We start from the raw sequence: 23,576 nt of genomic DNA, 5'->3' as shown, positions 1-23,576 counted from the left end.
AAAGCAAACACTGTGAAAAAAAGATGCCTTTACACTAATAATGTCAAAAATGTAAAAGAGCCTGATTTCAGGATCACTTTAACCACAACACTCTCAATATACACTGAAGAAAACTACACGGTGGAATAAAAGCTGAGCTCACTCTCTGTCACATTACGGGGATGTTTAAAAGGCCAAGTAGCTACGTAATGAAGGTACAAAAGTAAGGTATATTTCTGCATAATTTGGCTTTTAATGCACAATTGTACTGCTGTTTGTAGATTTCACCTCTGTGCAGATGGCCCCAAAATGTCAGACATTTAAACACAATGACACATGTAACACATATGCACCTTTTCTTCCTATTTTCTATGGTGTTTGATCAAAATAAAGTTATTTAACATGCAAAAATCTTCCAGAAAATATAATTACCTACTTCATACTGCATTGCATACTGAAGCAGTATTGAAGCAAAGCATAGCAGGTATCAGATATTTAATGAATATTATAAATAAATGTCACATACGCTTTTAGAACAGAAACAGAAGAATATTTTATTAAAATATAAAAACATGTGCATTTGAACTGTTAAGGTTAGAGATCACTTGTACAGAAACAGTTGTACATATTTTGTATCAAAAGAGTAAGCATGTTGCTGCCTAAATAGAAAAATGTACAAATGAGAAAACAACAAATATCTCAATGCATATTTCTATTTTTTGTACATTTCTTTTATAAATGTCCATTCTATTTGGACATAATGTTGGGCTCGTGAACGACCCTTCCACAGAACAATTAAATATATTCTATATGAACAGCTAAATCATTTATAACAATTATTAAATCTCATTTTTACAGTTGTGTATTTTGAACTCACTGAACCGGACAGTAACTGAATTAGGGCAGGACAGGTGAGATGGTGGGTTCATGCCCTGGCTTTTCTTTGGAGACATCGTTTGATGAAAGCCGTCTCGTCCCATTGGTTGGGGGGAAGCATTTGGCTGCCGTTGTGGACACAGAGGACGGTCATCTCGTCAGCGTACTGAAGATTCTGCAGCAGCTGAAGACAAACAGCGCACAAGCAAAAGTTCAGGACATTGAAGGGCGCAAACTCTCATGGGTCCCATAATACAGCAGATTCACACAAAGCATTTTACACTTGCATTAACTGATTTTCTTTTACCACTTGGGGGCAGCAGAAACAAGCTGAGAACACAATACTGACATACTGTATCATCACCTTTTACGTTCATATACTGTATTTAGCCAACATGTTAGCAAACAGCTGCTTATTTAAAGGTTCATTGTACGATATCCAGAGCATTAATAAAGCAGCAAACAACTATTTGCTATGTAAAGAACCATCTGAACACACTCATTAGAAGGTACAAACACTCACTTTGGGTGTTATGAAGAAGTATTGAGAAGTTGTCTCTTTGCAGGCCGTGCGGACCACGATGTCAAAGACTCTTCTCTCATTTACAGGATCCATTCCCTGCACAAGAGAGATCAGTCTCAGTCAAATCCACAACTGGTGACTACTAACTCTTGCATTAAATGCTTGTAGGGTTGCGAGTGAGTGAAAAAAGCAATCAATTATTCACAGTTAAAATGTTTTTATAAAATTCTTGATAAAATATTAAAATCATTGAACACAGGAGGAGTATATCAACTCCATCTGTTTGTGTTAATGTTTTGTTTTGTATGTACAGAAAAAGTGACAAATTAGCTGTTTTGCTAACAAATTATATTATTAAAGAGAAAGCTCACTTTGTTAAATCATTAAGAAACATCTTCAGAGGACAGAACAAACCATTATGAAATGTGATTCATGCATGATCTGAGGACCACGGGCTGTGGAACCAGGGATTCATTTTTGGTGCAGTTTGCACCACTACATAGCCACTTATAAAGCACTTTACATTTTGGCTCATGAATCCTAAAATGTGAGACAAAGAAGCTAAATCCCCTTTTCCTGGAGTCAGGATAAGTCATGCTTCTTTTGCAGTTCATATTCTCACTAAAGAAAAGCCTTTGAGACTGCATGTGTGTGTGTGTGTGTGTGTGTGTGTGTGTGTGTGTGTGTGTGTGTGTGTGAGAGAGAGAGAGCACTACCTGGTTGATCTCGTCCACCACTCTGAAGGGACAGCGGTTGAGCTCCTGCAGGGCCATGAGGTAGAGCATTGTGGAGACGCTGCGCTCTCCTCCGCTCTGATGGTAGGCCGTCAGCTCGTGGAGCTGAGTGCTGCTGTGGAACTTCACCCGAATTCGGATCCCATACTTGTCATACTCCTCCTGCAATGAGAGACAACATTTAATGGGGGAATAATTAAAATTCTTATTGCCTGGACCAAAATAAAGACCATAAGATCTATAAGGGCTTGACTGGATTTACAAAGAAACGCTGTTTTAATAACAATAACATCTTATGTGGACAATGAGCAATCCTCAAAAGCTTACGTGAATTAAAGGAAACCACTGGAATCATGCTTTAACCCCGAGATGTCAGTGTGTGTGTGCTGTTTTCTGTGCGTCAGCATTTACCTCATTCTCTGAGTGCAGATCAACCTCTCCTGCACACTGCATGGAGCGGAAGAAATCACTGAACTTGCCATTAATCTGTTCCACCAGCTGCTTCAGCGGGTTCAGCCAGCGCTCCTTAGCCTGTGAAGACACACACAGAATTCACTATACACACACTTATGTACAGGATGGCCACATATGCTGTCATAAAAGAAATCACAGACTGAACCGTATTTCTTTACATAAAGAAAATCCCACTGCAGTGACATAACATGTACCTCTGATATGTTCTGTCGGTAGGTGTTGAGGGCGTTGGTTTTATCTTCCAGCTCTTTCTCCAGATGTTTGATCTCCTGCTCTCTCCTGTTGTACTCGTCAACAACCTTCAAAGAGAAGAAGAGAATTAAAATGAGGAAAAACTCTGAGGGTGCACGCCACGATGTATTCAGACTCACGATTTCTGGTCAAATAAGTAAAAAAGCCAACAATAAATCAATTGCTAAGAATAAATAAATAAATAAAATAAAAAAATCGGACTGTCAATTGATAAAAATATTGAATCGCGATTTAATCTCAAATTAATTTCACTTTTTTTATCTGTTCAAAATGTACCTTAAAGGGATATTTGTCAAGTATTAAATACTCTTATCAACATGGGAGTGGGCAAATATGCTTGCTTTATGCAAATGTATGTATATATTTATTACTGGTAATCAATTAACAACACAAACAATGACAAATATTGTCCAGAAACCCTCACAGGTACTGCATTTAGCATAAAATGTATGCTCAAATCATCTGTAGAGATTAAATAACTTCAGCTCTCTTACATTTTCGCTGAGGCCAGTGAAGCACTCCGCTCTGGACCGCTCCTCGTTCAGCATGGCATCGATCTCGTCCAGCGTGTCTGGCAGTTTGCTGAAAGCCTGCATTAACAAAAACAAGAACCATGAATATTTTACAAACAAATATTAATCATATTTTGTGTTTCAAAAGGCCTCCACAGCAGTGACTGGACACCATGATAAAAATAATATTCCATAGAAAGCGATGAGGCTTGTTTCACTCAGCGATATAATAAACACTAACATTACGCAGGTCTTCGGGTAATGACTCGTCAGGTTGCATCCTGCAGATCGCCTTTGCTCTCTTCAACAGGCCTTTGCATTGTTCTGTCAGCTGGACCTTCCTCTGCTCCAGACGGCTGCATTTTTGCTGCAAGAACACGTGCAGTTAGCAGATGCCAAGCGATACAGAACGAGGAGTAGATCATGGAACACAGCAGTTTATATCAGCAGGACAAATGCATATAAAGGTGTAAGCGAAACACTTACCTCAGTGGTCTTGAGTTCAGAGGCGCCATCTCTACAATCGTTCTCCAGCTTGTTCTTCTCAGCCGTCAGCCCCACCGTCTCCAGCGCCAGGTACACCTTCTCCATAGTCAGCTTGGATCTCAGCTACAGACAACAGAGGGACGAGGAAACACGGAGGGCACAAGGAGCGTCAGACATTCAAAGACATAAAATGGGAAGAGAAATATTATGAGGACTTTCAAAGCAAAAACGATCAAAACATGAAAAAAAGATATATCCATAAAAATATATCACAACTTAAGAAATGTTTTTTCTCAGTTTAATTAATTAAATAATAAAGGTCTCTGGCCGCGGTTGTCGCCGGTGCGGAGACATAAAAATCTAAATGTCATCGAACCACGGCTATCAAATGCAAAGCAGTCATATACAGCTCCTTAGCTCTAAGAGCATTGATCCATACCTTCATTTGGGCCATGAACGCCGTGACTATGGTCACCTTCTGGGAATTGACAGCTGCAACTTTCTCTTTAGTGTCCTCTTCAATCTTCTGCAGGTCAATAACACTCTGCTCCATCTGCTTCAGACTAAACACATGAAATTAGACTAATTTGAGTATATTTGCATTAACCAAACTAACACATCTCTACAGAGACAATTTACTAATCAAGTCATATATGCCAACATATTACAAGATACAGAGGGAAACGCTCTGTGCCTGTTAGGCCTTCTGACTACTTAATACAGACTTGCCTGTCCTGCTTGGTGCTGATCTTCTGCTCCAGTTGTCTCTTTTTGCCCTTTACTTCAGAGAGGTGCTTCTTCTCTGCCAACAGTTCATTGTCACGGCGATCCAGTGTGGCGGCTTCCGCCTGCAGGACCTTTAACCGCTCATCGATTTCTCGTAACTTCAACTCACAGGCCTAATCACAGTGGGGGTTAACAGTTAAACTCTAACATATTGAGATGTCTCAAGGTATATTAATAGGAGTACCAGATACTACATTTATGAAATGTTAGAGTTTAAAATAAAAGGGTCAGTGTCTCTCCCTTACCTTCATCTGCTGCTCCAGCTGCCGTTTCTCTTCGGCGTCCACAGTGATGGTGAGGTACTGGGAAGGGTGCACTGCGGAGTTACTGGTGCTGATCTTGTTGGAGTAATGGGACCTCTTCAATTGGTACCTCTCATCTGTTGTGTATAACACCCTGAGGTAGGGCTCCTCAATCACCTGTGAGAAAGAAAAATGATAAGACAAAGCTAAAGGTCAGCAGACACACCTTTTTAATAAAAGAATAACACAAAATATGAAGTCCAGCTGGGAAATAACAAGAGAAAAATGTACGACTGAAAGGCACTAGGTCAAAATAAATGATTTAATGGGCCAATTATATGATTTTAATGGGTGGTGCCTTTTACCAGACCTCAGTGACATATCTAGTCTTAACCTACAATATTTATCTTGACATCCGACCTTTCACTTCAACACAGAGGCTGAATTTTAAATTGCATTCACTTCCCCAAAACTCTGCTGTTGTGCTGTGAGAGAACTTGAATACTGTGGGAAGAGGAACGTACCGTTTTAATCATCGATTTAGTTTGCTCATTGCCCACAGGAACGTCATGCACCTTGTATTGGTGACAGAGGTAACTCATCACCTCATCAGGGGCATCGAACATCTCGCGGAGGTAGGTGAAAAACCCAAAACGCCTACAAAAAAGCAAGAAAATTAAACATAAAGTACATATAAAAACATAAAAAGTAATGGTCACAGACAACAATAATTTTCTCTCACCTCAGGGACTCAATACTTTTTGATGGCTGCCGCCTTGAACACGACTCCTCCGGAGCAGAAATGGAGTTCACCTTCAAGTTCATCTTGTCACGGACCTAAGCATCGGGACAGATCAAACAAAATGTCTTATTTAGGAGGGCAAAAACTGGATGTCGCACACAAAGTTAGGATTTGTCTGACAATTTGCACCCAGAATCAACATGATAATCATAATCTGCACCGGCCGCCTGACCTCAATCATGAACTTCTCCATGTCGTCTTTTCTCTGGAAGACAAACGCCCGCAGGTCGTGGAATGAGATGTGGGTCTCCACGAACTTGGCAAAGCGATGATCTTTCACATTGATCTGAGGAATGAGGAGAGGATTAGCATGTGGGCTATGCAACTGATACAAAAAGCATCACAATAAGGTCTGCTGTCAAATCAACAACATTCACAACATTTGTGAAAAATCACAGCTGAGAGAAGAACTCTTAATAGTGATCACGGTTACAGTGATCAACCACTTACATGGATCAAAAAGGGACAGAATCACTCCTACACAACTGGCAGAAGAATTAGCAGCGAGCCAGTAAATAGCGAAGCAGTCCGTTTCATTACTTTGTATTCATGTAATAGATATACAAATGTCAATTAGATGGTAATCTGCATTAGAAATGACGCACAACACAAATTCAGTTATAATACTCATCCATTTATAGTGATGTGGTTTCCACTGTACTTTATTTCAACCCCCGATTTAGCATCTACAAGCACAATAAAAATATTTAATAAATGGTTTATAATACACTGTAATGTATATAAGGACATTTCTCAGTGTTTATTAATATACAGTGTTTGTCAACCACTTCCAACTGTGTTTTACTATATTGTCATTAATAGTGTGTTTATACAACAGGAGGAGTTATAGCTGTTGACAAATACATTAATAAACACTTATATCTGCTTATATACACGTACAGTATATCTACAATATAGTGTCTTATAAACACTTTATTAAATGTTTATATTCTGCTTATAAATGCTAAAATAAAGTTTTATCCACATGGTTGACATGGTCTCACCACCAGCATCATGGGCTCATGGACGTTTCCATCAAAGAGTTCTCTGTTCTGTCTGAGCCACTGGAGGGCGGCGTGCGTGTCCCTGTGGCGTCCTCGCAGCTTCTCCTCTTTGGCGTTCATCATGTTGTTCATGTCATTGAGCTTCCTCACCAACACTGCCAATTACAATAAACACAATCTACATGAGCCACATTCTGTGAGTTTGAACTTCTACACTGTCTTTGACGGACACTGGTACGTATGTTAGCAGCATCTTGTGTTAAATAATTACAGCTTTGTTTATGTAAAGACATTGAATAGTTTGTGGGAAACTCTCACTTCTGGACTCAGCGTTGATGTTGTCCTTCTCCCTGCGTAGGTCGGCCTTCTCTCCGTCGATCTTGGCCCTCTCCTCTCGGATGGTCCTCAGCTCGATGTTGACAGCGTTGATCCGTGGCGTCACATCGGGTTGGTCGCCAACTTTGGCGAGCTCTGCCTTCAAGTCGTCAATGGTCCGTCTGGTGTTGCTGATTCGCTTCTGGTGGTCTTCCTCTTCCATCTGCTTCAGCCTTTGCGTTTGTTTAATATCTTCAATCTGTAGAGAAGAACATTATTACAAGGCTTTGTTGAATACTCAATTCTGTTTGGTCAATCACGGCGTTCTGCGGTCTGTTATTGTTTTATAGCAGACCGTTGCTATGTATAACAGGTCGTTGCCATGGGCGCAGTTCTGATGTCAGACTCTGGAGGACCATTTCTGTGTCAAATTATTGATATCTTAAGTAATTAGCTGTGTAATAAGCGGGATAATGTACAGCTAGTGGGTCATTATTGTGAAATAAACCATCGCCTTGTCAGGGTTTATTTCACAACAATGACATTAACAAATGTGAAGTGTGAAAAGAAGTATAAAATGAAACATGAAAAATACAAAAGGAGACAGCATAGAAGTAAATTTTGTGTATAGTGGCATGTTCAATGTATGTTCCACATTGTTACAAAATGGTTTTGATTTAAAATGAAGCGCTTGTTCAATAATATCTAAATAAAATGATAATAAATCCATATTGCAAATCAATATTTGCCACAGATCAAAAATCTACTTTAATTGCAGGATTTTTTCCAAGATAAAAGCAACTGGCTTCCATACGTTGTCAAGTCTACCAGAGGGGTTGTGAAAGTTATAAAAGACGATAACATCACAGATTACTTATTATCAGCTTTAATGGCTGTAAGTTTTCCTCCTCTTTACGCGCCTCACCTCTTTGTGTTTTCGGTCCAACTGTTCTTGTTTCTGTTTGCACTTCAGAGAGGCTTCTTTGATGGTGGCAGTCTGAAACACAACCCGCTCACAGCTATCATCATGATAATATCACAGACATTACATTCCAGTATTCATTGTACTGTAGAAAAACATTAAAAAATCCTAGCCTCTCATTTTAATGACGACAGTAAGCCTACTTTCAAAAGGTTTATAATTCAATTTTAATTACTCCTGCTTCACATTCAGTGAAGATGTATTTAAGAAATAAACCCACTCTATATCCTAAATTGCTGGCGGGATTCTCAAGTGTGCCACTCAAAAAATGTCTTCACATTTTCATTATGTATTTCTGTGGGCAACATAATGCTCTGATTCATTTATAATGTGCTTATAATTCATGTGAAATCCTTGTGGATGCCCAAAGAGGCTCTCCATAAAACCATTCAAGTGCACTTGATTGATCAGTGAGAGCTATTGGCTAGACCTCTCAGCTACATAGATACACACAGATCACAAGTACTAAATAGAATTAAAGTAATCCACAAAAAATAACAAATCATTAACCCTATTTCTTCTTTTAGACCCAGCGGTCACACTGTAGACCTAACAGAGAGTAATTGCTTTTTCACCTTGGCCTTTATTTGAGCCTCAGTGGGCTTCAGCTGGTTGTCAATCAGCTGGATCTTCCTCAGCATGGGCGCCTGGGCCTGCTTAAGGGCAGAGAGCTGCCTTTTGGCCTCGTCTCGCTCCTTCTTCGCGCCTTCCAGCTCCTTACGGGTGGTCTCGTACTCCTAGAATCAGACAGAAAGAACAAGAGCTAACAAAAGAATTCAGTTTTTACTGCACACTGTGTTTATTTGTCTCTCCCTCTAGTACAGTGTTTCATTCCCACCACTCACCACCCATGGTTTCTTCTTCTCAAGCAACTCAATCACGTCCAGATGCCTCTTCTTTTCGTAGTAACGGTTCACGTCATGTTTGTTCCTCTCGTTCCTCTGCTTGGCCTTCTCCAGGAAACTGGACTTCTCCTTCACAATGTTCTAAAGGGAAACAAACCAGTAACAACACTGAAAACCCCAAAAGAGCTTGAGGTCTGCAATGCTGCCTTCATTGCTTTGTCAAATATGTTTACCTCCAGTTCTCGTTCTCTGTTGCGGAAGTTTTTGAGCTCACAGTGGTACTCGTACATCTCTGGTGGTCCCACCGACTTCTCTGTTGCCTCCAGCAACTCAATTTTGGACATCTTGGCAAACTCTCCCACTTTTTCCTGTCGGGACAAACCAACCGCATGAAAATGGGTTCTATGGGTACCCTAGAGTCTCCCCTTTACAGACATGCCCACTTTATGATAATCACATGCAGTTTTGGGGCAAGTCATAATCAAGTCAGCACACTGACACACTGACAGCTGTTGTTGCCTGTTGGGCTGCAGTTTGCCATGTTATGATTTGAGCATATTGTTTATGCTAAATGCAGTACCTGTGAGGGTTTCTGGACAATATTTGTCATTGTTTTTTGTTGTTAATTGATTTCCAGTAATAAATATATACATATATTTGCATAAAGCAAGCATATTTGTCCACTCCCATGTTGATAAGAGTATTAAATACTTGACAAATCTCCCTTTAAGGTACATTTTGGACAGATAAAAAATGTGCGATTAATCATGATTAACTATGGACAATCATGCGATTAAATATTTTAATCAACTGACAGCCCTATAAGAAATCAATAATTTGACACAAAAATGGTCTGCGTCCATAGCAACGGTTTGTTATACATAGCAACGGCCTGCTCTAAAGAAATAAGAGACCGTAGAATGTAGTGTTTGACCAATCAGAATCAAGTATCCAACAAAGCCGTGTAATAAGAAATATTTAGATTACAAACCAGGTACTATTCACACAAGTGATGCCTGCACTGTGCAAATATCCCACAATGTGACAGCACAAATTAAAGAAATTGAAAATTTCAGCAGCTGTTACTCTAACGGACACAAACATACCTGAGGCAGAAACTGACATAGGTTGTTGACTTGGATATGCAGCGCCTTGACTTCTTCTTCCACTGCTTTCTGGTTGCAGTGTCTTCCATTAAACATCCACAGCGACTGATTGTTCTCCACATGGATCTCTCTGTTGATCACGACATTACCACCGGTCTTGTACCTGGAATAACAACAAAGAGTATAGAGTCTACAATCAGATACATGTAGGAAAAAACACATATTATAATTATTCCTAAATCATTCAATGGCTGTAACAACCTTAATGTTGAACTGTCTGTTTTTCTAAAATGCTGTGTTTTGTTAAAAAATGCACAAATGTATTTCACCTAATAGTTTGCTATTAGTAAAGTAACAGCGTGTGTCTGCAAACTTTTTCACAAAACTTACAGTTCAATCTCAATAAATCCTTTATGGCACCCGCGTTTCACATATAGCCCAACCTGCAGAAAAAAAATTACAAATAGTTTTATTAATATTCAGAATGAATTTATTTGTCAGATAAAATAACTAACTGTATAATAATTTGACTGACACCGGTTCAGGGATCTGAGACAAACCATCACACGCAGTGTAAAAGGACAATGAAAGGCATTCAAATAACAGTGCTTATCACCAACTTCATGCTGTTGCCATCAACTGAAAACCTATAATCTATTAACCTTATATTATGCATTGTATTTATCCACTGGTCTTTTGGAAAGAAATCAAGGCCTGTTCAAGCGGCTGTGTCAGTCTGTTGTTTACCTTGTCGCCTCTGCCCAGGATACCGGTCTTGCCAGCCAGACCCAGACAGATGGCACACACAATGCTGGACTTGCCAGTTCCATTGGCTCCAACAATCATGTTCAGATTAGGTCCAGGATGCACCACAGAGTAGTCGTAGGTCCTGTTAGAGCACAAGGTAGATATTTATATTTATATGCAGTGATTTATCTTCAGAGAGCACTAGCAGGAGTACCATTTCATACAGTAAATACCATAAACAAGTATGGCGTTCATGTACTAACTAAATTGATCATGAGACAAGATGCATCGGGATCTGGGTGGTTTACAATTCCACATTCAACAAAGCATATCAAGACCATGCTAATGAGAGGTCCAATAAAAAAGGGTCCTGTTAAGATGACTAGGACCTGTTTAGTATCTGTTTAGGCAGGGAGACTAAGTACTTAGAACTAGGGCCAAAATCTTCTATCCTGATTAGGTAATTACATATCTCAATAATGATATATATCCCAATATAGCATGTTTTCTGGTAATTCAATAAATAAATAGTCTATATGAAATAACCATCTGTGTGAATTAAATACTTGACAAATGAATAGTACTTTCTCATTGTATTAATAACTTTTGTGCAAAATTAACATAACAGTTTCAAGTGAAATTATAGAGAAAAAAGTATAACTGGATATGTTCAGCTAGACACTATGTTTACATGCACACTAGGGTATTCCCATAAGATGAATTCTTGGGTAGGTACGCAGGAGTTGAACAATAAAGCTGAATGAATGAAGAAAATCTTGCACACTTGAAAACACTACTTACAATTTATATTAACCAACATTTGGGCTCCAAGTGGACCTTTGCACATTATAATTTCTCCATTATTATGCAGAGAACCCTGTCCTGAGCTGTATGCACTATTGTATTCTGGGTAATGGAGCTTAAAGGTTGGAGAAGCTTTTTACTGGAAGGTTGCCCGTAATGTAAAGTGTGATGTCAAAACAAACTGCAATCTTCAAATGACACTGACTCGGATGAGAAATTTGAGTTAGTCTGTGCTTGTTATTATCAATTTAGACATCGTAATGGTGTACAATGATATCTCGATTTATGATTTCATGACGATATGTTTCCACTAAAAGATGGTCAATTATCATATAGAATAGGGATGCAACGACACCGATACCAGATCAGATATCGGGTCGATACTGACTCAAATAGCTGAATACTTGACTTTTAATTCCTGTTTAAATTTGGACCAATTTGTTGCTGCATTACAAAAAGGTTTACACTTAAAGGGACTATTTGTAACTTTCAGAATTGTGTTAAGAGCGACACTCAACGAAAGTCAGCGTTGGGCTCGCGCTTGCTCGCTCTTAATAGACATGAACGAGCATCACTCAAAACAGTGAGGCGACACTCGTCAGCTAAAACCACAATATCACTCTATATTTCACCTGCTTGGCAGTAATGTTAGCTGACCAGACGAAGGTCTCTCCCTGAATCAGTGCTGATACTAGTGTTGGCTTTCTCTGTAAGAGAAACGTTATCGTCTCCCGACTGCGGCCGCAGGGAGACACCGGCACCCGGTCGGAGATGATAACGTTTCTCGGTGTGGAGCTCTGTCACTTCACAAGACACGGGAAACCTCTGTTGGTCTGGAGGAGCTGCAGCAGTTATTTCTGCACAAACGTCCACTGTTCATTCACTAGATATTCTCAGAGCTAAACTAACTCTTCTGCAGTGTGGAGTGAGCGCGCGTTCACGTCTGGAGGTGGAGCGAGACAGCGAGAACGCGCGCTGTGTGTGTGAGTGAAGGCAAGAAGGCAGAGGAGCAGAGGATGCGGCCACACGCCAGCGTGCATGGGATCCCGACCCGGTAGATTTATAACTGTAAAAAGTTACAAACAGTCCCTTTAAATTGTAAGAAGATTTAGAAGACTTTTTTACCAAATTGCTGGAGCGCATTTACCATTTTAATAATAAATAACAAATTCAATACAAATGTCTAGGTATTTATCCATTACATTTTGTTCTACAATGTTAAGAAAGCAATGTTCAAGTCCAGCCTATGTTACACATGATGCGAATGATGCCAGTCACTTCCACACAGTGAGGCTTACAGCTTATTAAGTAAACACCTGTATTGGATCGGTACTCGGTATCAGCCGGTACCCAAAGCCCAGGTATCGGTATTCGGATCAGTGCATCCCTGAGTTAGAATTATTGGCCAGCTCTTCTTAAAACACAGACAATCCTTCAAAGTTTAGGACCTGGTCATCTGGTTGTACTAGTTAAAGCTTTTTGACAGCCAACCATGCTGCAGCCTCCAAGATTAACACCTGTTTGATAATCCTCACCTCCCAACTTTATGGTCATATTGGAAGCTGTAGTTTGTGGTTTTGTTGAAGTGTATTACACTAATATTTGGTGCATAAAAACTGAACGCTGCTTCTTCTGCATGTTTAGTTGTGACTCTGGGGACACTAAGTTGACCTGATCCAGATGACCTGAGAGGTCTGGATGGTTCAGAACATAGCAGAAGATCTGAAATGTATTTTGGCCCTAAACCATTTAGTGCTTTATAAACCAGCAGGAGTATTTTGAAATCAATTCAAAACCTAATTTGAATTTGTTCCTTTAACTCTTTAATTGTAATTTTAAATATATGATTTTGGACTTGATTGTTTGACCTACAGTGACAGTTTTACATAATAACAGTCTGACACGTCGCTGGTTTCTAGCAGCTTTATCTCAGTGGGACTTGCTGATGTTTATATACATCACAGCATCCTGACACAAAGCCGGGTAGAGCTACCATGTTAGCACGTATGCTAGCTGATGATATAGCTAGCCCAGTTGTTATCATCCGGGTGTGTGTGTGATGTTCCGGCAGGCTGGCGGCAGTTAGAGACGTTGGTCTGTGTTGTTAACTGACAGCTGAGGAGGTAGTTAGTAACTTACAGGAAGTTTTTCATGGCGAGGCGGAGTATGGATCCCTCTACGAAACGACTGTCAGCTCCGGTTCCGTCGGGCTGACTGCCGGTGAGCATGTTCGCTATGCTGTTAGAGGTTTGAGAGCTGGTAGTGTGACTTTTTCTCCGTTTTTTGCCGGTTGACGCCATGGTGGTGGGGAGTAACAAGAGAGAGCTGTCAACTGAAGGAACCACCGGAACCTCACATGAACGTTCGGTTCGTTCTCCCTCGCGCGCTTCTCCTTAGTCTTCACTGAGAGCTGATTGGACAAACGAGGTCACGTGTATACACAAAGAGTGACGTCATCGTCAAAGCTAACGTTAATTATCGCGAGACACAATGCACAGACAGACTGATGAAGCCTCTCTTATTTCTTTATATATAACCTCCTGGGAACCGAGTAGAAAAAGTCTTCCAATTACTTTTTTTTGTGTGATTTCCTCCCTATTTAAGGTTAAAAGAAAATCTTTCAATTTAGGCTTTTTAAACTTTATTTTTTATTTTACAGCATGTCCACCGTAGTGGACCACAGGACCATTTCAGTGTGAAAAGACTACAAAAACGAACAGATTATGGCCGTAGAGTGATATTAAACCAAGAATACATTCAAATTGATTAAAAAAACACATGCCATATCAATGGAAAGCCCATGATGTCCTATTTACAATATACCAGGGGTTGATAGAGTAAGTCAAAAGAGTAAAAGGATAAGCATGTGGACAAAATTTCCAGTACCGAGGACACATGTCAATGGGCTGGGTCTCAGGAGGATATAATACTTTATTTCAAAAGTTCAATACAATAAATTGAAATATTACATTTGGTTCTTTATTCAAATAGTCCTTTGATAAAGCTATCCAAAGTTATTGTAGTCTGTTTCTTTTTATTTATGTGGAATTTCCCCATTCAATAAAACCAATTGCACAACGAAAATAAAATATTTATTTTTACTGTTTCATTCTTCTCCAAAAATTCTTTAGGTCCATCCAGAATATTGTTTGTATATAAACTGGGAAATAAAAAGTTCAGAAACTTGTGTTTGGTCGATTATTTCTCTGTTGTTACAATGCTAATTGGCATTGCATTTTACATAGCTGGAAAGCTTGTTTATTTACCTTCACAATGATGTCCAACTTTTAAGGATCATTCATTTGTGGGATGAGCACCACAGCTGATAATGTGGGTAGCACCCAAGAAACATTTGCCAAAATGCTCTGTCAATGGTAAACAGTGTATTCTCCTGTTGGTATTGACTCTTGTTTTGAGTTGTTTGGTGGATTGGATGATTGAACTCTCTATCAGTAACAAGGAACAAACAAGACACATTGGCAATTTTACACTTTATTCATTTAATACACCGTCAGGAGCCTCAGTAGCCAGCGTGGTTTCTTCACAGCCAGTATGGACATTACAGCACTCAATAATACTGTATAAATGTATATAGGGATGTGAGCATTACTTTACACAGACTTGGAAAAAAAAGTGAATCTACCCTTTAAACCGGTGAAAGAACAGGCAAACCCAGATTAGGAAGTAACCATGGCGACTATGCCTGTACTGTAGGCCTATGATTTATGATAGTTTGCACTTAATTAAAGCACTAATCTTATGATGACTATTCTAAGGTGACCGTACTTAACTCTTACAGTTCTTTATAGATATAAATGTACGGTTACTTTCCACTTTTGAGTGCCTATATACATTTGGTTAATCCAAACGAGGAAGAAGAGATGCTGCTGAGTCCGACATTGTTGTGGAACACTGAACGCAGCGTCTAGGTCGCGGACTCTTAAAACGATCAAGGCCTATGATTTAGGATGTTTTTCATTTAATTAAAGCACTAATCTTATGATGGCTAGTCTAAGGTGAGCGTACTTAACTTTTACAGTTCTTTATAGACCTAAATGTACGGTTACTTTCCACGTTTGAGTGCCTCTAATAGTTTGGTTAAAGAGAAACTGCCGAGTCCGACATTTTGTGGGAACACTTGAAAGCAGCGTCTCGGTCGCAGTGCTCTAATAAAACAATCAATAACCGTCCAGGAAACCTTATTGCTTCTCGTTGTGGTTAGATCAGAATCGCTTATATACTCATTGTCCATTGTGAAGCTTGAGATGAAACCCAAACTCCACTAGAACTAGTATATCTGATCAAATCATCACCTCTATCCACAACACGAAGCGTGGAGGCCCTGCAGGTTATCATCTCGCTGCTGCTCATCGCCTCTGAGGCTACAGAGCGCGTTTTTACTATCATCTCCGATCAGCGCAGAGCCACACTCTGACCAGATCAAATAAGATCACTGTGTAGTTTTTTATAGAAAATATAAACACTCACACACACAAACAAACACGCCACATTCACTCATCCAAACACTCTCTCACCACACACGCCGCCATTCACGCAAGAGCATTCAAACTGTGAAGCAGGAGGATCTTCCGGGTCGTATTTAAAGCTTACAGCCGCAAGGAATCATGGGACATTGAAAGCAGGATCATTGCATTGTATACTGACCTCATGTGGCCATTAATGGAAAAACACCCACCCTTCTTTCTCTGTTTTACTTAATATTTCTGGCATTAAATGAAGGAATTACAGTTTTTACAGCTTAGCAGGGGTCAGCAACCTTTACTGTCGAAAGAGCCATTTTAGGCAAAAAAAACCCCAAAACAATCTGTCTGGAGCCACAAGACATTTGAGCATTGTGATAAAGATAACACAGTTTATAGTCTAAGTATATAGTATATAAGTCTAATGCAGTGAGGGCCAAAGAGCAAATGTACTACGGAGTATTAGGGCCACATTGAGGGAAAAAAATTCTGAGTTTTCCAGAATAAAGTCATAATATTACGAAAAAAAAGTCGTAATGTTATGAGAATAAAGTCATAACTTTATGAGAAAAAAGTCTTAATATTAAGAGAATAAAGACATAACTTTACAAGAAAAAATTAAATAACACGTAAAATTACTACTTTATAATATTCTGACTTTATTCTCATAATACTACGACTTTATTCTCTAAATCTCAGATTATTTTTTTTCCTCAATGTGGCCCTAATACTTCATCGTATCGTCGTACCATAGACCTACAACGATGATAAATAAAAATGAAAATGTAAACAAAAAAACAGTTATTCATTTCCATTTTTAAAAATCCACAGGGAGACACTGGAGAGGAGATAAAGAGGCGCATGTGGCTCCGGAGCCGCAGGTTGCAGACCCATGAGTTAAGTAACTATACATGAACAAAGAAAAGCCTAGATTAAGTAATATAAAAGAAGGATTGATGTGTAAGTGTAGTAAAAACAAACAAAAAAACACAGAAAAATATGATATTACAATTAAATTATATTTGTATGTCTTGTTTACACTTTTCTGCTGCCTTCACAGTTCACACTAAAGATGGATTCCACATAACGTTATAATCAAGTAAAAAAATAAATGAAACAGAGGCTCTCAGTTCAATAATATTAGGAGAAATAAATTTAAAAAAAAATCCCAATAGAATAAGACATATTAGGGCATATTTGTGAGATTAATCATATTCAAAGAAATCTGAATTTAAAGTATTCAATACACAGTTGAAACAGTGGCTTAAACAATGCAAATGTGAACATTTAGTGAGTTTTGAATGAATCAACTGGTCATATACATGCACATACACACTTTAGCACCCACTGTTAATGTTAATGCAGTCTGTTCTGTTGTTTTTATCCCGAATCAGTTTAATCCATTTGTTTGTTTAGTTGGTTTAACACTTAATAAGTAGCTTTAGCTGGACAGTTGCACATTTTTAATGTATTTTTATGTATATAGGGCCTATTTACATTACATCTGTTGCATTTTCTGTTACTGATGCAACGTTTAACTGTATTGTGCCCTTAAATTTACCAGTAAAGAAGCATACATACATATACAAATAAAGCTTGTACCATGTTGCGAAGGCAGAGTGACCTGTGAGAAACAGAGATTTGAAAATGTTGATTATGAACAGTTTACATTATTTCTATCTCAATGTAAAGAATGAGTTCAAATATAGCAAATACAAAACCATAAACTGCAACTAATTGTTATACTTGTACTGTATGTCTCCGAGCAATAAAAAACAATGAATATAGAGTGAAACATTTCCTGAAAGCCTTTGTTGTTGGAGTCAACTTGTAATTGGGCCGTGTCAGGCCAGTTTTAAGCTGCATTTGTGTCTGCAGCAATTACCTAATCTAGCGTCCTGTGCCCTGTGGGGGTTGTGAGGTAATCTTGAATAGCGTAATAAGATTTCAGTGTCACTACCACTATTGACTACTGACTAGGTGGCACGTTGAGTCCCTCATCAACAGCAATATGTTGGGCCTGGATGCAGCAAAGAAACAGACAGCGCACAGACCATGTGAGGAGGTGTGATTCTTTTAACAATGGACTAAAACAGGAACTCTATTACTGGACAGAAACAGTGGACCTCCACCATCCTGCCATGGAGGCGTCGACTCCAAGAAAAGTGAGTTGTTTTCTTTACTCTTGTCCGGTGAGTGAGAGGTCAAAGTCTGGTCTGGTCTGGTGGCCATCTGTCAGACCTTTAGTTGACTTCTGTCAGGTTGTAAGTGAGTTTACAGTCATCGTTTATTTTGAATATGTCCAACAGACTTTACATCCCTCTCCATATTATGTACATTATAGCATGTTATTGTTATTCTATGTTTACATTTTGTATTTTTTAAACTAGTCGTAGTAGTCTTGTATATTTATAGTTTATTCTAATATATTCTTTACATTGTGTATACTATAGAGAGTTATCTTTAGTGTTGATATGTATATTTACTGTTCCTGTGCATTGCCTGGATAACCTGCTGCTATAACACAAGAATTTCCCAATTTGGGATCAATTAAGTACATCTATCTATCCATCTAGATTAAGATGATAAAGTTTGCATGTTCCAGTGCATGTACAAAAACAGACACACATTGATGTTTCTGAAGGTAAAATGATCTCTGAGAGTCAGCTGGTGATAATACAATTCAGAGCGTCTGTTTTAGAGACAAATAAGAGATTAGGTGGAGTGATTTTGTTGGAATCCATCCCAGTCCTGCAGGCTCGGACTGGAACAATGGCTTCCATCAGGCCAGACGCCCGTCAGGTTATCTATCAGCTCAAACTCTCTGCAGGAGCCAGAGGACGGACCGGATCTGGAGGCTTATGTCTGTGACAGGAACAGCAAAAGGCACGATCCCAAATACAGATCTGAGCTCCAAGAATCCCAGAGGCAGAGCTCAGGGATCTCATGGTCAGCTGGAGGGCAGCTTATAATGGAAATATGCTTGACTTTAGTTACAACAGCATCTACCATCTGCTCAATATGATCTGGTTTCAGTGGGTGTGGCAGAGCTATCTGTCTGATTGTGTTACAGTACGGCAAGTTTTCATCCCGTGTTGTTATGTTATATGTGTAATAAGTGCAGATATTTACATTATTTTATTACTGTTTGAACTTTGGTAATGTTTTGCCATAGACGGTCACTGTCTGGCCATCACTGACGGAGCTGTTATATCACCTTCGTGCTACAAGTAAACACAGCTCACCTGCTTAAGCAGCACAGCAGAGGTCGTCCCCTCCTGCTCTTACAGTATCTAATTATACCTTCTGTACAATCTAACCAAGATGAAATAAATATGTTTATATACATCAGAGTTAACATGATGGGCTCAGCTAGTGGCTGTGAAACAATTTACTAACAGGGTGTCTCTTTTTCTTTTTATTCTTTCACACTTTTTAAGCAACAGAAACCAGCATACGGACATCACAAAAAAGGTATCTTCTACAATTTTACAACTTCATTTAGCAGACGCTTTTGTCCAAAGCGACATACTTCTGAGAGATATCTTAATGCACAAAGGCAAATAGAAACAGCATAACTCAAATGGTACCAATCACATATTTGATTGATTCATCTATTTGCTTAATCAAATAGATGAATCAATCAATTCTATTTGAATGATAGATTGATTGGTCTATCAATCAAATACTTGATTAATAGATTAGGAATTGTTTGATAGAATTGGTTTTACTTACCTGACAGATTGGATCTCACAATAACAACATACATGATGGCAGAAAGGATGCACCGATCTGACTTTTTCAGTCCCGACAGCGATAGCAATACCTGGGCTTTGGGTATCAGCTGATACCGAGTACCGATCCGATACCAATGTTTAATTAATAAACTGTATGCCTCACTGTGTGGAAGTGACTGCAACATCGGGCCTGACTTAATTATTGCTTTCCTAACAAGTAAATAAATAGATATAAATTTACTGAATTGTTCTTTATCATTAAAATAATATATCGTGCACCAGCAACTTGGTAACAAATCTTCAAGTGTAAACCTTTTTAATGCAGCAACATATTGGTCAAAATTTAAACAGGAATTCAAATTCCAGTATATAATGTATATAGTATATAAACATAGAATTGAGTTTAATAGATCGGTCCCATTTTCACCGATACCTGATCCAACTATTTGAGTCAGTATCAGCCCGATATCCGATCCGGTATCGGTATCGGTGCATCCCTAGATGGCAGTAGTGTCAAACATTTTCATCCATTTAAAGATTTTATCGGAATTAGACTTCAGATCTGAGGAGTTAAAAGTCAACAGGTGGTGATATGAGTTGTTTTGTGTTCCTCAGAGACCTCAGTTGGCCGCCCGCGGTTGCCCCGTCAGTCCACAGCAGACAGCCTCAGTGATGAGGTCGCTCAGCTCAGGAAGCTGAACGGTTCCTCAGTGGAACTACCGAGCTACCAGAACCTGCACCGGGAGCTGCTGCTCAGCCACAAACGGTATTCAACACTGAAAACACTTCCACTCTCCCATCTTGAAACAGAGCAGGGTGGACTGTGTGTGTGTGTTTGACTGTGACTGTGACTGTGACTGACCGTGCAGGGGCCTGCTGGAGGAGAAACCGGAGCTGACGCGAGTGTTGGAGCAGCGCAGACTGGACCTGCACAGGGAGGAGGAGCTGGCTCAACGGAGGCCCTCGGATCTGGAGATGGAGCTCCGCAAGAGGCAACAGAAGATGCAAGAGGTCAGAAGAAGCACATAACAAATAGCTGAGAGGCATTCATGAATTAATAAAGGAAATATAAAATACAAATAAATTCAAACACACAGGGGTGATTGATCACCCGAACTAAACTCTTCGGACTCCGCTCCAGCTCCACTAGCTTTGTTTGAGGGCGTGTCAAACTCGCCGTTATGCAAATGCATTACTTGGTGACATCACCACGTTACGGAAGAAAAGACAGGACTTCAAGCAAAGCTTTTCCAGGCAGTTCAGGCGCAGTGTTTCTGTGGGGGAGAGTAACTCCCTTTGACCTGGACTTTGTAACTTTGCAGACCTTTTACATTCACAAAAAACTATATTACACACTAAAGTAAAGGGAAAAAGCATAAAAGCATAATAGGTCCCCTTTAAGTTTTGTTACAGTAAACTGCTGTTGGTCTGGAGTAGCTGGATGGTGGATGACACTAACTGTCTGAGAGCTGACGCACTGACTGGTCTTTTGTCTTTCCAGTATGAGCAGGAGGAGATCAGGCGGCAGGAGAACGAGCAGAAGATCCCGGAGTTTATCCGTGTGAAGGACAACCTGAGGCGGACGCAGACGTTTGAGCCGTGAGGCAACGAGGCTCCCATCAGCCCCTGCAGCATCTCACCATAGTGGCCCTATTTTTATGTTCTCTGTCAGCTGAGTTACATATATATATATATAAAAAAGAAACATCACAGAGGCACCAGATCACGATACATCGCTTAGTGAATTTTAAATTACATTTTGAAATATCAGAATTAGTTTAATCGTGCATATAGGAAACACATATTTAGAAATGTCTTCTTAAAACTTTGTAACAGTTTCTGATGAGGAAGTGGAGGTACTCGTTTTTTATTCATAACTATGTGGATCAACATTTGTTGAAGGAAAGTGGATGGATATATTTTATGTTTTTTTATGGCCATACTTTTTATTTTTTCATCTTTTCATGAGACTGTTTTGATGTTTGTTAAGTGGAAGGGCCACATCAGTCTAATTCTTTACTTCCTATAAGACCACTACTCGAGACATTTCTCAACAGAACTCTTTTGTATTAATAGAAATCCCCCATAAATGTGTGTGTTTGTGTATATGACTTTTAGTGTGCTGTGGAAATAAAAGCTTTATGGTTTGCAGAGATGTGTTGTTTTGTTGGACACGACTCAAAGAAGTACCGGGGATTGATTTGCATGCCACTCTCCTCCCCGAGGACTTCTTTCACATGGATATACGGGACTTTGTTTAATTAGCTGATCTTTTCATTCCATCACGGGACGAGAGGAGAAAGCACCGGCCATCTGGAGGAGGCTTTTCAGGATATATAGACGGGGAATACCCAAGGGCCTGGTTAAGACACTGGAGACATTTGGGATAGTCGGGGAAGCCACTGGCTGAAGGCAAATAAAAACAGCCTGTTTGTTATTTCAGAATCACATTTAGATTATTTTAGTCAATGTTCAAAATGAAAACCACAAATATAATATTATTTATTAGTAGACGAGTAAAACAGTAGTTGGTTGTCTTAATAAAAACTCAACAAACATAGGTTATGTTACCCCGTTTTCAAAATATAATTAGACAGTAATGACATTTGCCTTTCACTTCTAGAAAACAAAAAACAGTTAGTTTTGAGCCATATCGCTCTCCATAGTACAGCATCTCGAGGACAAGCTTTATGTGAACGCGCGCCTCCCTCGCCGTTTGGACGGGGGTGTTGCTAGGGGGACACATATCTAGAGGGGGAAACTGTACTCGACACAACACCGGTACTGCATACCGGTGAGTACCGGTGTTACACCGAAATCTGTGACCTGCAGGGGAGCCAGCAACATGAGGTCACCATTTCTGACGGCTGCCGTGTCGTCAGAAAATGTGATCCCACTGTACCTATTTTTTGCTTTTCTTTTCGAGATTTCTGAACATAACTTCTATAACTTTGAAGTTAAAATGTAAAAAAAAAAAAAAATTAAATTAACAATTTAGTTTTGTTTGTTTTCTGTTACGTATTTATGACACAGGTAAAAGTGGGGTCACATTTCCTGCAGTCACAGATTTCGATGGTCACAGATTTTGATGTAACACCAGCCCAGTTCGAGCACTGGAATAAAGTAAGAAAAAATATTAAAGGTCCCATATTGTGCTCATTTTCAGGATCATAATTGTATTTTGTGTTTCTACTAGAACATGTTTACATGCTATAATGTTAAAAAAAAACTTTATTTTCCTCATACTGTCAGCCTGAATATGTCTGTATTTACCATCTGTCTTAAACGCTCCATTTTAGCGCATTTCGACGGAATTGCTACAAAATTGCAACAGAATTGCGTTGCTAGGCAACAGCTTGGGTCCATGTGTACTTCCTGTCAGCTGATGACATTCACATACACTGCAACCAGGAATAAACTGGGACACATTTAGAATGTTTACATTAAAAATCGTGTAATGGTCTAAATATTGTATATTTGTGACGTCACAAATGGACAGAAATCCTGACAGCTTGTTTCAAATGCAGAGTTTCTGAATACGGGCTGTGTGTATTTCCCTGTGGATTGAGCGTTTCAATACTTTCACAGTATTTAAATAGGACTTAATCCTGCATTATAATAAAAAAACATTAAAATCTCACTTTTTTACAATATGGGACCTTTAATAATAAAAGATCAAAATCAACAAATTAAATTCAAATCATCCCACAGCATAAAAAATTCAACCTCGGTAAAAGTAGGCCAGAAATAAGCGTGTCAGCAATCAAAAGTAGGCCTACATCCCTCTGTCTCTACAGTATAATTATGTTTTAATGTATTCTTGGATGAAAGGGTGGCTCATCTTGGCCCAAACACCACACTTTGCTCTCTTTTTTCATCATCATCATCA

General features: G+C 39.3%; 3 protein-coding genes and 1 non-coding gene across 5 annotated transcripts in view; 2 read left to right on the top strand and 2 right to left on the bottom strand.

The window, feature by feature from the left end:
- The window catches only part of cfap276 (cilia and flagella associated protein 276), a 50,070-nt gene that overhangs the window by 1,885 nt on the left and 24,609 nt on the right, over positions 1–23,576 (top strand). The gene's annotated exons all lie outside the window — the stretch shown is intronic.
- Positions 516–13,871, bottom strand: smc5 (structural maintenance of chromosomes 5). Its single transcript, XM_074644502.1, has 24 exons — positions 13,609–13,871; positions 10,666–10,807; positions 10,309–10,361; positions 9,919–10,081; positions 9,046–9,180; positions 8,813–8,953; positions 8,543–8,704; positions 7,911–7,982; positions 6,989–7,244; positions 6,671–6,825; positions 5,839–5,952; positions 5,607–5,701; positions 5,389–5,521; positions 4,868–5,041; positions 4,566–4,735; positions 4,276–4,399; positions 3,837–3,959; positions 3,592–3,717; positions 3,333–3,428; positions 2,781–2,885; positions 2,524–2,643; positions 2,095–2,274; positions 1,379–1,474; positions 516–1,039 (listed from the first exon to the last, which is right to left on the bottom strand). The coding sequence occupies exons 1-24, from the start codon at positions 13,767–13,769 to the stop codon at positions 905–907; spliced, it is 3,231 nt and encodes a 1,076-aa protein (XP_074500603.1). The 5' UTR covers positions 13,770–13,871; the 3' UTR covers positions 516–904.
- On the bottom strand, positions 15,688–15,994 carry LOC141773355 (small Cajal body-specific RNA 2). The gene has a single exon (XR_012595105.1).
- Positions 17,652–22,265, top strand: LOC141772091 (protein FAM107B). 2 transcript variants are annotated; one of them, XM_074642751.1, is made up of 5 exons: positions 17,652–18,115; positions 19,397–19,424; positions 20,303–20,453; positions 20,557–20,698; positions 21,189–22,265. In XM_074642751.1, exons 1-5 carry the CDS (start codon positions 17,975–17,977, stop codon positions 21,288–21,290), a joined length of 564 nt encoding a protein of 187 aa, XP_074498852.1. In that variant the 5' UTR covers positions 17,652–17,974; the 3' UTR covers positions 21,291–22,265. The 2 variants fall into 2 exon arrangements, with proteins under 2 accessions (XP_074498852.1, XP_074498851.1); XM_074642750.1 differs by having other exon boundaries at positions 17,654–18,115; positions 19,391–19,424; positions 21,189–22,264.

Source organism: Sebastes fasciatus, chromosome 8, assembly GCF_043250625.1.
Source record: "Sebastes fasciatus isolate fSebFas1 chromosome 8, fSebFas1.pri, whole genome shotgun sequence".
NCBI lineage: Eukaryota > Metazoa > Chordata > Actinopteri > Perciformes > Sebastidae > Sebastes > Sebastes fasciatus.
This window is presented reverse-complemented; position numbering and strand designations above follow the sequence as displayed.

What these genes read in the sequence shown, in the direction of transcription:
- LOC141772091 (XM_074642750.1), top strand. Translation starts at nt 17,975, where the DNA reads ATGCAGCAAAGAAACAGACAGCGCACAGACCATGTGAGGAGGTGTGAT. An exon ending in ATACGGACATCACAAAAAAG is followed by an intron (nt 19,425 to 20,302) that starts GTATCTTCTACA and finishes TGTGTTCCTCAG; the next exon opens with AGACCTCAGTTGGCCGCCCG. An exon ending in CTGCTGCTCAGCCACAAACG is followed by an intron (nt 20,454 to 20,556) that starts GTATTCAACACT and finishes CTGACCGTGCAG; the next exon opens with GGGCCTGCTGGAGGAGAAAC.
- smc5 (XM_074644502.1), bottom strand. Translation starts at nt 13,769, where the DNA reads ATGGCGTCAACCGGCAAAAAACGGAGAAAAAGTCACACTACCAGCTCT. An exon ending in GGATTTATTGAGATTGAACT is followed by an intron (nt 10,082 to 10,308) that starts GTAAGTTTTGTG and finishes TTGTTATTCCAG; the next exon opens with GTACAAGACCGGTGGTAATG. An exon ending in AGGCTCAAATAAAGGCCAAG is followed by an intron (nt 7,983 to 8,542) that starts GTGAAAAAGCAA and finishes GTTGTGTTTCAG; the next exon opens with ACTGCCACCATCAAAGAAGC.